Source organism: Carassius auratus, chromosome 15, assembly GCF_003368295.1.
Source record: "Carassius auratus strain Wakin chromosome 15, ASM336829v1, whole genome shotgun sequence".
In the NCBI taxonomy this organism is placed as follows: domain Eukaryota; kingdom Metazoa; phylum Chordata; class Actinopteri; order Cypriniformes; family Cyprinidae; genus Carassius; species Carassius auratus.
In genome coordinates, this window is record NC_039257.1 from 4714255 (window position 1) to 4727412 (window position 13158).

At 37.4% G+C, this 13158-nt stretch overlaps 1 protein-coding gene across 4 annotated transcripts in view; it reads left to right on the forward strand.

The window, feature by feature from the left end:
* Positions 1-13158, forward strand: part of LOC113114803 (breast carcinoma-amplified sequence 3-like) — a 126992-nt gene that overhangs the window by 61530 nt on the left and 52304 nt on the right. For 3 of the 4 annotated variants that reach the window (XM_026281839.1, XM_026281842.1, XM_026281840.1), the window contains exons 16-19: positions 5504-5548; positions 11832-11956; positions 12433-12598; positions 13059-13158. The exon at positions 13059-13158 is cut by the window's right edge and continues 1 nt beyond it. In XM_026281839.1, the coding sequence (XP_026137624.1) occupies positions 5504-5548; positions 11832-11956; positions 12433-12598; positions 13059-13158 (436 nt within the window). The remainder of the gene's footprint in view (positions 1-5503; positions 5549-11831; positions 11957-12432; positions 12599-13058) is intronic. The other variant, XM_026281841.1, reaches the window with a different exon arrangement.

Here is a 13158-nt window from a genome sequence, read left to right on the forward strand (position 1 = left end):
TAAGTAGTCTGCTAATTATTTGTCCTACTGGCTTGTTTTCTGCTCATAATCAACTTTTTTTAATTTGACAATTGGTGTGCTATCACTTCAAGCCAAGAAGATGTCTCGATGGAAATGACATTGTCATTTTAAGGCACTTAATATAGATCATAAATCTTAAAACATATTGGTTTATGCCATCTGATAGACCGGTTCTAAACAGCTATTTAGAAAGTTCTATTTTGCTGCAGACCAAGGCTGCAGTGTCAGTTGTTAAGCAGTTTAGCATAATGTTATTGTCTCTGGGCATGTCAAGACCATGAATGCTCCAGCCGTCACTAGTGATAGCATTTCTCATTTGCGAGAACGGTGTCGTGGATTTGAAAGATGACAGGAGTTTGCATGAACTCTTGACTCAAGCTGAAGCACTTAAGTGTCCTCAAACCGTCATTTGCCAGATGATTGCCTGAATTTACACAAACATGCAAACCTGCTTTCTCCCGCATATGGATCTTTGCTGTACTCGGTCGTTAGTTCCCAAGCCAGATGCATTACAATCACTGGACACAGCATGCGGTCGCCCTCCATGTAACATGAACACGCCGGTAAAGACTGGCTGCCATATCAATGACTGCAGTGCGCATTTACATACTGACTAAACATAATTATGACTTATTGCAATTGTTTATTTTTATTTAAATGCAAAGTTTGAATGGGAAATTGGCTAACGAAACTTTAAATAGGGAGATTTATACAAGGCCCTGCAGCTCATTGTCATGCAGAACACTTTGCGCTGTGGTTGTTTTAAGGGCTCTCGCTGATCTAGTTTGATTTGATGAGTCGTAAAGGGTGCATCAGTTTGAAGTTTGAATAATTCAGCCTTGCGTTTGGTTTAGTTTCTAGCTTTGGGGACCTACCTCATATGCTCTCAGTGCCCATTAAAACTGCCTCTTTCAACAGACATGCTGAGTCCAAGGCTGTACATTGTGACAGAGTAGACGTCACTGTCCTCGAGTCCACTACCATTTCATCTCTTATCTTTCTCTCCTTAGCTGAGGCTAGCATATGTGGCGGCAGACAAGAGGCATCCTATGTTGTGCTGAACCGTGTTGTGTGTCTATGTGTATGGCAGTCAGTCAGCTGTTTCCCTGCACCCACCTATCTCTGCTCATATTTTCTTTGCCCATCAACATGCCCAAAAATCTCTGCCCTCAGATGTTCAGCACTCAGCACTCAGAGCTGTGGCTGGGGAATGGCAGAGGACCTGGGCACCACATGAGAGATTGTCTTCTTTACAGACAGAGTCTATGTAAAAGTGCAACTAGACGTTTGGCATCGTGGCTGAATCAAAAAAAACCTGGGGTAGGAGGAAAGCAGGTTGAAAGTTTTTTTTTTTTTACCGTTCTGTCCAAGTGAGTCATATTGAGCATTAACACAGTGTTGATTTGAGTGCCGTTTAGTGGAAGTAGTTTTAAAGGGTTAGTTCACCCAAAAATGAAAATTAGCCCATGTTTTATTCACCCTCAAAGCATTCTATGTGTATATGAATTTCTTCTTTCAGCCGGATCCAATCAGAGTTATATAAAAAAATTATCCTTGCTCTTCCAAGCTTTAGAATGGAAGTATGTGGTTGTTTTTGTTCAACAGTCCAAAAGTAACCAAAATAAAGCACACACATTCATAATAAAACGTGCTTCACACAGCTACTGTAGCAAATCGATGCATTTAAGTACGAAAAATATCTATATTTAAAATATTATAAATACTTTTTTTCTCACTTCTGCTGCATCACTTTTCTCACATCACACACACGCCAGTGAGAAGTGACTTTTGCGGAAGCGTGGCTTAGAGACAGCAAAAAAAAAAAAACGTATGTGTTTAAAAAAATATATATATTTTCTCGCTTTAATTTGATTCCTACTTTTTGATTAAATTTTGGTATATTTCAGTTATAATGTTCATTTTGCTCACATATGGCCACAAATAAAAATCAGTCTTTGTTAATGCTTTATACAGGGTTTTAGACTGATTCTGACTGATAACTTGTCTTTTTGAACTATCAAAAATAACTGACTGATATTCAGGAATCAGGCTACACGGTTTTCAAATATTTTGTATTAAATGTATACTAGTATACTATTTTTTTAAATAATTAAAATATATATATATATATATTCTGCTTATATATATGTATATGTGTGTATCGATATATATATATATATATATATATATATATATATATATATATATATATATATATATATATATATATATATATATATATTTTTTTTTATTAACTTGTATTGATATATTCTCCATGTCAATAATTTTATGCACTTTGGTCTTTTATTTAATTTTTTTTATTAATTATTATGTTTTAAAACATTTATTAAATTTGTTGTTGCCCATATCCTTGTGGTTAGTGTGTCGTCATATAGTACAACTGCGTTCATGGCAGCCCAAGTTCGAATCCTGCCTCAAGGCCCTTTGGCGATCCTGCTCCATTCTCTTCTTCCAGAGTTTTCCTGTCAGCTCTCCACTGTCCTCTAACAATAAAGGCATAAAAAGTCCAAAATATAACTTAAAAAAAATAGATTTAATTTAATTCAATTTTAGTTTATTGTAATTTTATTACTTCGACTTATTTTATTTCAATCAGACGGCAAGGCAACAGTTCCAATTGTATTTTTTTTTAATGTAATATGTTTATTTATGCATTTTGTATTTCAGCTTTATTTCAGTTAGTTCACAGTTCACAGAAATTATTATTAAGTATTATTTTATATAGTTTTCTTATACAGCATAAATTTTGATCAGCAAACATCCTCCAAAAAGGACATAAACAGTACGGTACACACAAATATGCAAAAATAAAAGGAAACCGAAAAGTGCTAAGCAAGTTTGAATTATTATTATTTTTTTCAGTCTGTAAACAAGTCCAATGGAGCAGGACACAATAGATACAAAAGCTCCAACCATTATTCCCCAGTTTCAGACTTTTAGATCTTTTATTCCAGTGTAGTCTGTATTAATACTCATCTAATATTTTACTCTCTAAAAACTCTTATCGTGAGAAGTGTCTGGGGAGACAGCATTGTGAGTCTTGCACTGTGTTACTATACTGTGCCGTTTCAGGAGCTGTGTCACCATGTGACCTTCTTTTTCTGTGAACCACTTCAGCTGTTCTCCTGATTTCAGCTGTCAAATCAGCCAGCGCAATGACTTCTGAAATCAGCCCTGTTGACTTCATCTCCCCTTTTCCACGTGTCTGCTAAGTGATGAGTAACCTTTCAGCTGAATAACCTCCTATTGTTCTTTAATTCCTCCTCCAGAGTCTCTTAATCAGCCGGCTTAGTGCCATTTTTAGATGGTTTACTTGAATATTGATATAGTTGGATTGTATTGATGGTGCTAAAAGGATCTGAATCCAACCGATGCTTATCATATTTTGGATCTCGGTTTTGGTGCCTTATTCCTGTCTTAAAATACTGACTATAACAGGGAATAGCATTATACTGTGGGATTTGAAGAAGCGTATTTTATGAAAAACATAATAGATCATCTTTCTTGCAGTGGTGTGTGGTGGACTTGAAAACAATGAGGTGCCCGAGCACCTTGAGGTTTTATTTAGTCCCATGCAAATTCCTGTATCAGTTCCATTTGATGTCGACTACACACACAATAACAAACACTGTCATATTATCATGCGTTTTGATGTTTGGGAATTTCTTTTGTGGGTGATTATACCAAATCGTTTTGATGACGTATTTTAGAATTAATTAAGTTTTTGACTGAATTATCATTTATTCTTTTTTACTTCTAAAAAATTGAATGTTTAGTTGGATCTTTTACTATTTTTTACCCTGTATCTAGTAATGGAACTTACTGTTAGCCTGTTTTTTTTTTTTTTTTGGTTAAAATTACACTCATTTTATATATATATATATATATATATATATATATATATATATATATATATATATATATATATATATATATATATATATATATGCTGCTCTTTTCTTATTCAACAGAGTGTGATTGTGTGTGTTGCTGGATGGCTGGGTCTGACATCACAGATGTGGTAGGCTTAGTGTAATACATGAATTGAGCTGCTTTTGGGCCATTGTCTCATAATGCTGTAATGACTGTATGAATAGCTTAAAGAGCTCCGGTGCTACCCAGCCATGTGACATGTCACATTGTAAGCATTTGCTGAAATCACCTCATTTTAATGCCTTTGGATCTGCAGCATTAGGCTCACGGAAAGAAGAGAGATAAACGTGTGAAAGATTATTCTGCTGAAGTGGGGTTGTTGCCCTCAGTGCCCACTGGCTGCCATCATATGACTTCTTGCTTCCTGTTAACAGGTTTTTTTTTTTCTGTAAACATCTCTCAGGAATAAAGACTGTCAAAGCACTCTACGGATTTGGATGAAATCTGCTTTTTCACTTGCTTTTTATGTTATTGTAATGGTTTGCAGTCAGGTCTGATATTAATAGAAGTGCACGAGCGTGTCATGTAATAGATAGTACTGTGCTGTCCTACTTACTTCAATGCAAATGTGTCCCTTAATCTTTGATAGACATCTCACAGTCGCACACCAAACACCAAACCGATCATCATTGCTGCTAAACAAACCCAGGTTTAACATGTTTCCGTCTCCATGGGAACACATTCATTTAGCAGTGGAGTCCATCCATTTTCACAGCTGGATATTTGTTGAGTCCATTCAGCTGAAGTGTCTCACTCTGTGCCACTTGAGACGCAACTAAGCAACCCACCGGTTTGATTGTTTAGCTTAGGCCATGATGTTAGAGTATCTTAAGCCCTGTGTGCGAATATGATTCATTCATTATTCAGAATGTCAAACACAATAGCAGTTCTAAGTTAAACTCCGCCTGACCATCACCCATCTCCCTTGTCATGATTTGTTTGATCTCGGAAAGTCTTCACAATGGCTGTTTGCCAATAAGAAAGATTCAGTATCTGTATAAAACTGTAAGGTTTTGTTTCAACGACAGTGATTCACCCCTACTGAATAGTAAACTCATCCAAAGGGCCACGGAGTGTATGACTTCTTTTGCCAGAGTCGGATTTCATGTCCTTTTTATTGCTTTTGGGAAACACTATTGGCTGTAAAATGTTTACGGTCATCCATTGCTCTGGCTGTAGATCAGGGACCCACTTCTCCTTTCTACTAACCCTTCAGCATAAAACAGCATCTTCCACAGCATCTTACTTCAATTAAACCACTATTGAACTTCTTTTGAACTGTCAGACTGGAAGAAACTGACCTCATGTCTCCCATGTCCCTCCTAAATACCACCAATAGAGTTTACGTTTGAGGAGAATGGAGTTGTATTATTGCTATTTTGATCTCGTCTAGTAGTAAAAATATGTTAAAACCCACTATTTGTATGGGTTTTTTTTTAACTTATGTATCGTTCAATGGTAAACTGTTTGCCCAGTCAAATAATAATGCTTTTCCCATCTATCTCTGTGTATCTGTCCCTTCATGAAGACCCTACCTCTTTGGGGCTGGATGTTTTTCCATTAAAACTCCATGGTGAGTTTTTCCAATTCACTCCCAGCATGCTTTGTCCTTGCTTCAGCAAAATACTGCGTTCATTCCATCTTTCATTCGTTTATTATTTAGTTTCTTCTAGCTCGCTGTGGGGAGAACCAAAGAATGTGCTTTTTATTGTTCCTTTCTTTTTTGTTCTGTGTCTGTATGTGGATTTGCTGATTGGCTTTTGTGTATTTATTGTAATCGCTAACTTTGTGTTAAAATGTTGCCTGTTAAAGTATTGTACATAAAGATCCACTGTGAGAGGAATGTTGGTGAATTATAATATTTTGTTGGTCATAAGCATGTCTATAGACATCAGCTTGGCATTTAAGTTAGGCAGTGTCGTTGAATTCATGGGAGAGAGAAAAGAGTTTTTTTTCTAGAGTTCATCACAAAATATTATGTTTTGCTACGTTAGAAAACATCAGAGCTCTGTTTGTCAGTCCATCCTGCGGTTTATACGAATCTTCCCTTCAAAGCGATCGTTCCGATCTTACTTCGGTTTTTCCCAAACAGACAACAGAGATTGTTTATTCAAAAATGCTTTTGTGTTCGCATTCATATTGTTGTCGTTATGATTTTATTGACTGGTGACATTTGGAATAAGGGTGAAAAAATTTATTGGTGTGCCGCACACCGCTCTTGCCGATGGTCGAGTCAGATGTGTGCAATGTGGTTGCAGTCATTCATCTTCTTCACCCTTTAATTTGATGTGACAATTTTATTTGGACAATGCATAATCATTGGCTTGAGTCTACATGAGGAAAAACAGAGAGGTTTTTATTAGATGCAAACTCGTTACTTGTTACTTTACTATCAAAGGGTGGGGGTTATTATTGAAGCAATGCATGATTTTGCTGCAAATAATAAAGTATTAACAGGTAAGAGTTATGCATGAAAATATTCTATGTGTATATATACAGCTTCACAGATTGAATCTCAGCTAAATGGACTTCCCTGTGCCCCTCACCCCCCAAATATATATCACACGTGCGGCTATCCTTCCTCTGGCTTGGGTTTCAGCTTTTGTTGTGGTCTCCTCGCATACGTTTTAATTAGATCTTTTTCCTGAGCCGCTGTACTATGATCTCAGAGGACGTATGTGTTTCAAAGCCTTATCATTAACATGATAAATCTTAATATTCCCCATAGCTTCCTCTAGACTGGGCTAGGCACATTAATGTGGGACACAACTGGAGCTCCGCTTTTCATCAGAATAATATGATTGATTTAGATGTTGTATTAAAAGTGAATTAGTTTTTCCTTTTAGAGAAGTGAACAGTGTGTTTAATATCACATGGAAGTATTAAGGCAATCATCAAGTGTTCCAAAACAAAACACTCCCACGCAGGAACAAGATGGAAAATTGCAGCTCAAATACAAATGGCGGAACATGAGATTTTACTATAAACAGCTCAGGAGACATAAAGTAAATAATATTTAAAGTGCCCCTATTATGGATTATGAAAGGTTCATATTTTGGTTTTGGGAGTCCCCAACAAAAGGTTGACATGTATGCAAGGTCAAAAAACACTTTCATTGTCTAATAATGTGCATTTTTCTTTACCTTATTCGCTCTACGATTAATTTTTCCCAACCCCTCCTTTGTTTCTAATCTGTGGTGATTGGTCGATTTCATTTCATCATGAATGCAATGCCTGATAAAGCAGCATTTATGAACATGAAATGCCTTGGGATTCGTTTTAAAAACGACTCGATTTAATGATTCAGAGTCTACTTTTTTTTTCTGAGAGAGAGCTTTATACATGGTGCACGTTCAGATTTTAAACTTGGATGTTTTCATTCACTTAGAGCTATACACACTTCATGAAAGGTCATTTTCAAAAATCCTTAATAGTGGCACTTTAATTAAACCAGATTTAAAAGATTAAAAAGTAATGCTACAAAAAATATGCAGTTTCAGCTTCCCTTTTTCCCACAAGAATCTGAATCGTCAAAAAAAAAGAAAAGAAAAAATATTCAACTTGAGACAATTAACTTTTAGTCAGTCATTAGACGTATAAAAATAAAAGCAGAATGTTTTTGCATGCTCTGTGTTCAAGATAACAGCGAGATCCCGTGTAGTTCAGGAAAGGTTTTGATTGATGTAGCTTATGAAACTGTGAAACTTTTTTCCTTCTTTTAATTTTGAAAGTGTCATCCAATCAGAACGAAAAAAGTTCAACCATCACAAACCTCGAAACCTGGCAGCTCATTATTACCAGACAGCTGCGCTCACACCTGGGGAACGCATATTTTCTGGCATCTGTCTAAAGAAAAGGGAAATCATGCCGAATCAGGCACCTTCCTCAACGATATCCCAATGAGCTGGAACGCTGGAAATGGAGGGGAAAAGTTTCTGTTTCTCTCTTAGCGTTTGATGCCGGCCTCCCAAATGGCTACCACAGCGTGTGTGGACCGTGGCCGTGTGCCCGAGCCGTGTCCGGGGGAAAGTTGCTGTGAGATAATAAATGTGACGTTGAAAGAAATGTCTGCGTCCTGCAGGACCCTTTCATGAGTGCTGTAACACCGGCCCCGCTGGCTGACGTACAGCAACCATATGGTCAGCTTGTCACGGCAATACCCCTGATAAGTCCAAATGAGATCCGTGCTTCTTTATGTCGTTTAAAGCCCGGCATTGCATTTGTTTGAAAACAAATGGGGGGCCGCCTTCCCCCCGATGGCGCCTCATCTGTGGCCGGGACTGTAATGTGGCTGGGCTTTGATGGTGGACATCACAGATTGAATTATGCCCTTGAGGAAAAGCTATTAGCTCACGTCAAGAGTCCTCATATGTTAAATTAAAAGTGGAAATGACATGCAAGGAGTCTTTTCAGTGAATTAGTTCGAGAGAGAAAGGAAAAAACACTCCAGAAGCAGAAGGAAAATGCCAATAGGGGGAAGACGGAATTGGCTTCTGTTTAGTAACGTCTGTCTTCCCTTCTCCTCCATCTCACTAAATATGTTTATGTTTCATAATTTATTGATTTTCGGATACATTTTTATGTAAGCCTCTCCCCATGCCAATATTTATTTAGAATAATCAGTTCGCTCAAATGGCCGGCTGAATCACTGCAGCTTGAGTCATACTAGCCACTTTAAGTGAGACCCAGAGGAAAAGCGTGATTTCAAATACAGACAAACTCCAGCGGTCGCTTCAAGGAAATTCAGAAGCAGTGCAAGTAAGAAGTAAGTACACTCAAGTAAGAACTTGTTGACCAAATCATCTGCTGACCAAAGCCTCTTCAAAGAGCTCTTACTATAGTTGGCCAGCTTCAGTCCTGCCACTAGCAGATGAGCGCTCAAAGTTATGCAGCTTTTTAACTCGGACTGACTCCTTGCAGTGTTTTTGGTCTCATCAGCATTACTGGCATGACATTATATACCTTTGAAAGAATATTTCCAGATTTATTCGGCGAAGCACTTAGAAACGGATACAATTTCCTTTCCGATTTGCGGCGGACAGTGTCAGCCTGTGATTTCAGAGGAATAAATGTTTAGTCGCACTGAGGTTGGTTTGGTTTTGTTATTAAGAACATCTGTGCGCCCATCCTTTACAGTTTTCCTTCAAGAGAGTGCATCAGCTCCTCCAAATGTAAAAAAGCCAGCTCTTCACCTGCATCCCAGCCTGGAAAACTGTTAAGTGCGTTTACTTCCCTCGCTGCCTTGATCTCTGCGGTGGGGCGGGAAGGATTTGACTGCTCCTTTGAGCTACGTTCAGTGTTTTTCTCTACGTTCAGTGATGGCCAGGGCAAAGGAAGCGGCCGTTTCTAAAGATTTGAGGTTATCAAAATGTCTGCTGTCTTCTCTCCTCATTATCCCACTTGGGATTCCTGTTTTTTTAGAGGGAGAAAAAGGAAAGCGTGCACCTCACTGTGCTCTGCTCTTCAAATCCCATGGCGGCTGAGTGTGTTTGTTTAGTGCTGTGTCCCCTGTTTTACACTCCAGACAGCAAGACGTTCACAGCTGCTCAAGCCAAGGCGATATACTGACAAACCGCTCATATCTCCCCATCAGCGTAGATGTTTAGTTATTCGCTTCACCTCCGTCCAACACCAATAAACACGTGCAAATCTCTCCCCCTGCTTTTCTGTAGTTCTCTCTTTTTTGTCTTTAGTCCTTCCCAACCACCAAACCTCGCCTAGTGTCGGCTAAACAAAGATGTCAACATCACTCCTCATCCTGAGAGTAATTTACGACTTGATGACAGTTTTAAGGGACGTGACAGAGTGAGAGTGCAGCTCAGCAACAGGTCACTCAACACCTATTAGTGTAATGCAAGGCTGGAAGAGTCCCGGTTCAAACGCTGGACAATTCATCCACATTAACTCTCAGTCCAGACTCCACGGTCTTCAACAATTTCATTAAAATCGGCAGTTTTGTTTTGCAGTTATCTTCCCTTTTAGTGCGTAATGACTAGGGCTTTCAATCGATTCCATATTTGTATTGAATGAATTACATGATATACTGACAAATTAATCAAATTTGTAGCAATTAATCATATATATCAGGGGTTTGCAAACTAAAAGTCAGTGTCTGCGGCCAATGGAACATTTCTGGGATTAAATATTAACTTTAAATAGTATTGTACAACAAAATTTCATAAAATTTAAGATGTTCTTCAGGATAATGCACATTATTCATATTGTTTCCAGATAAAATATTAATCATTTTATTTTGCTTTAGTACAATAGAAATATAAGAGTTATAGGGCTCAAAAGTATGTAAACCAAATATTAAACATTTTAAATATTTGTTTACAATTTAATACATTTTTAATACATTTTAGGAGAAGAAAATACTGAAAAGATGCAACAAAAGATTGCTTCAGAAATTATTATGTTTATTTTCTCACAGTTTTTTTTCATTTATTTAAGTTTTATAATTTTGTGCATTGAGGACTTTGTATTTAGGATACCATGTCATGTACTTCATCCATTCTTTTGCTCTTTATATAACGGTTTTTGGATGCACAAATGTGTTCTGTGAGAATAGAACATTTTGTGGTATAAGTGTGGTTTGAGATGCATTGCTTATATACTTACAGCTGAGGATTCACTGAATTGTTCTGATGTTATTTTTTATATTGTAGAATTACATACAGGTTAGGGAGTATGCTTAATTATTATTATTTTATTTTGTATTTTTTTGATGTGTTAAATTGGAACTTCTAATCATTTATTTGGCTGTCTCCCATTCACATCCATTTGTGTGTATTTGAGTGTGTATGTCTGCATGGCTGATGGTATCTGAAGTGTTGTTCTGTGTGAAACAGCCAGTATTCAGTGTTTTGGGAGTCTCTTGTATGTTGGAGATACGGAGGGCAGGTTTTTACAGTGCGGGAGTCGGACGGTAACACCACATGGTTTCTGCGACTCCTTATCTCTCAGCTCATGAGCCTTTTTCTCCTTGGCTTTTTCAAAAACGTACTGACGTAAAGAATAATTCAATAGGCCCTAATAATTTTTCTCAAATGCCAAGACTAAAGTGAGGCCTTCCAAAGCAGCTTAAAAGCTTCCATTTGAAGCCGTTTTCTAAGCAAATGACAGCCATTATGTGGTATCTGTACAGACTCTTGGAGTGTACATGTATGTGTTGAGCTTTAACAACGTCATTATATTCACTGAACAGAAATATAAAAGATCAGTTAGTGGTTTTCTGGTTTTGACAACTGCGGAAAGATTGTGCTTGCTAAATAAAAGTTAAAGTGGTTATGTTATCCAATACAAGCGAAGTGAAATTAAATTCCTCTCCAAAACATTTTTAATATGTGTTTGACTGCATATTTTAAAGACATTTTCTTGTTAACATATTTATACATTAACATATTATAAACTGTCTTTCAGATAACACTTAAACATCTTAAAACACAAAGAAAATGGCAGTGAGATAATTTTGTTAGTTTTTTTACTTGCATGAAGGATGAATGTGTGGTTGTGTTATGTTTATTGTTTACAAGCCCAGTATTTTGTTAGTGGATGTATAATTTTTGTCTGAAACTCTTGATATTTCTTTCATATGCAGGACATATTGTCTTGATTCTTAACATCCCAACTGTGTCTCTTTTCTTGTCTCTAATGTGACTTTAATTTTCCTGTTTTTCTCCTGATGCCAATCACCCAAAACAGACTGACTTTTTCTTTCTTTCTTTCTTTCTTTCTTTCTTTCTTTCTTTCTTTCTTTCTTTCTTTCTTTCTTTCTTTCTTTCTTTCTTTCTTTCTTTCTTCTCTATATTCTTATTCTCATTTGTGACTCTTAATTTTATTTAATTTTTTTGTAGCAAATCGAAGCCGCCTCCCCAGATCTCTCCCAGTAAGTCCATTGGTGGGGAGTTCTGCGTGGCTGCAGTCTTCGCCTCCTCCCGCTCTTGGTTCATCACCAACCCCACCATGAAGAGAGAGAAAGGTCTGACATGGCTTTCAACTTCCAGTACATAATTTTTAAGCTTTAGATAAAATAAGTGGTTTGAATATTGATGGAAATTGATCTATATATATATATATATATATATATATATATATATATATATATATATATACTGTATATACTGTGTGTGTGTGTATGTATATATATATATATATATATATATATATATATATATATACTGTATATACTGTGTGTGTGTGTGTGTGAGTGTGAGTGTGTGTATATGTGCGTGACTGTGTATAGTATGTATTATACTTTAATTAATATGTTATTATATTCTATTTATTTATTATTTGTTAAAAGCTCTGGCATATATTTTGTTTATTTCTTTGATCTTTTAAGTGGTACCAGATGGAACTGCAAAATCTGTTCCGCAAAATCCACAAAAAATATTCTGAGGTCATGTTCGAAACCAAAATCTTTAAAACTTGTTCTTGACTTCTCTTCCCTGTTAGATCAGTCTCGGCAGGCTGTCGTTGAATCACTGTACATCCTGAGTTGCTACGGAAATCTGGTGGAGCATGTGCTGGAACCTCGTCCAATCAGCACGGCGCAAAAGATAGGCGACGACACGCCTCTGGAGCTGAACACCTGTCCAAGAGCCTGTTGGAATCTTGCCAGGTGTTGCCCCGGGGCTCTCAGCACCACACCTATTTACCTGCTTTTACACTTCACCTTCAGTCCAAAAGAAGCACCTGACACGACCCACTGCAGTCAGATCATTTACATAAAACAACTTATATGGCGCCTTAATGAGGGCAAGCAAATGATTAACGTCACGGCTTGTCACCGACCCAGACGCTGAGCTCAGTCATAATGCAATAAATCTTGTGACCGAGCGAAGAAAATGGAAACAGGCAGGGGTTGCTCTCAGAATGGCTTTCTGATCTGATTGTACATGTTAAATGATTGTATGTACTGAGCTGAATAGCTTGTGCGGCCCACATGAGACGGGAGAAATGGAAGGTCCGTCGGGCTGTGGAGAGTTTTGAGTCCATTATAGCTCAGCTGGAGACTGTTATATACATCTGGCCCTTTGATATGCGCTTCCTAAATTGATTTCTATGTTTGTTTTGAGTAGGACACCACAGTGGAATGAGCTACAACCACCTTTCAACAGCAACCACCCCTTGGTGCTGGCCTCAGACTTCGTGCAGTACTATCAATACCTCCTGGCTGGG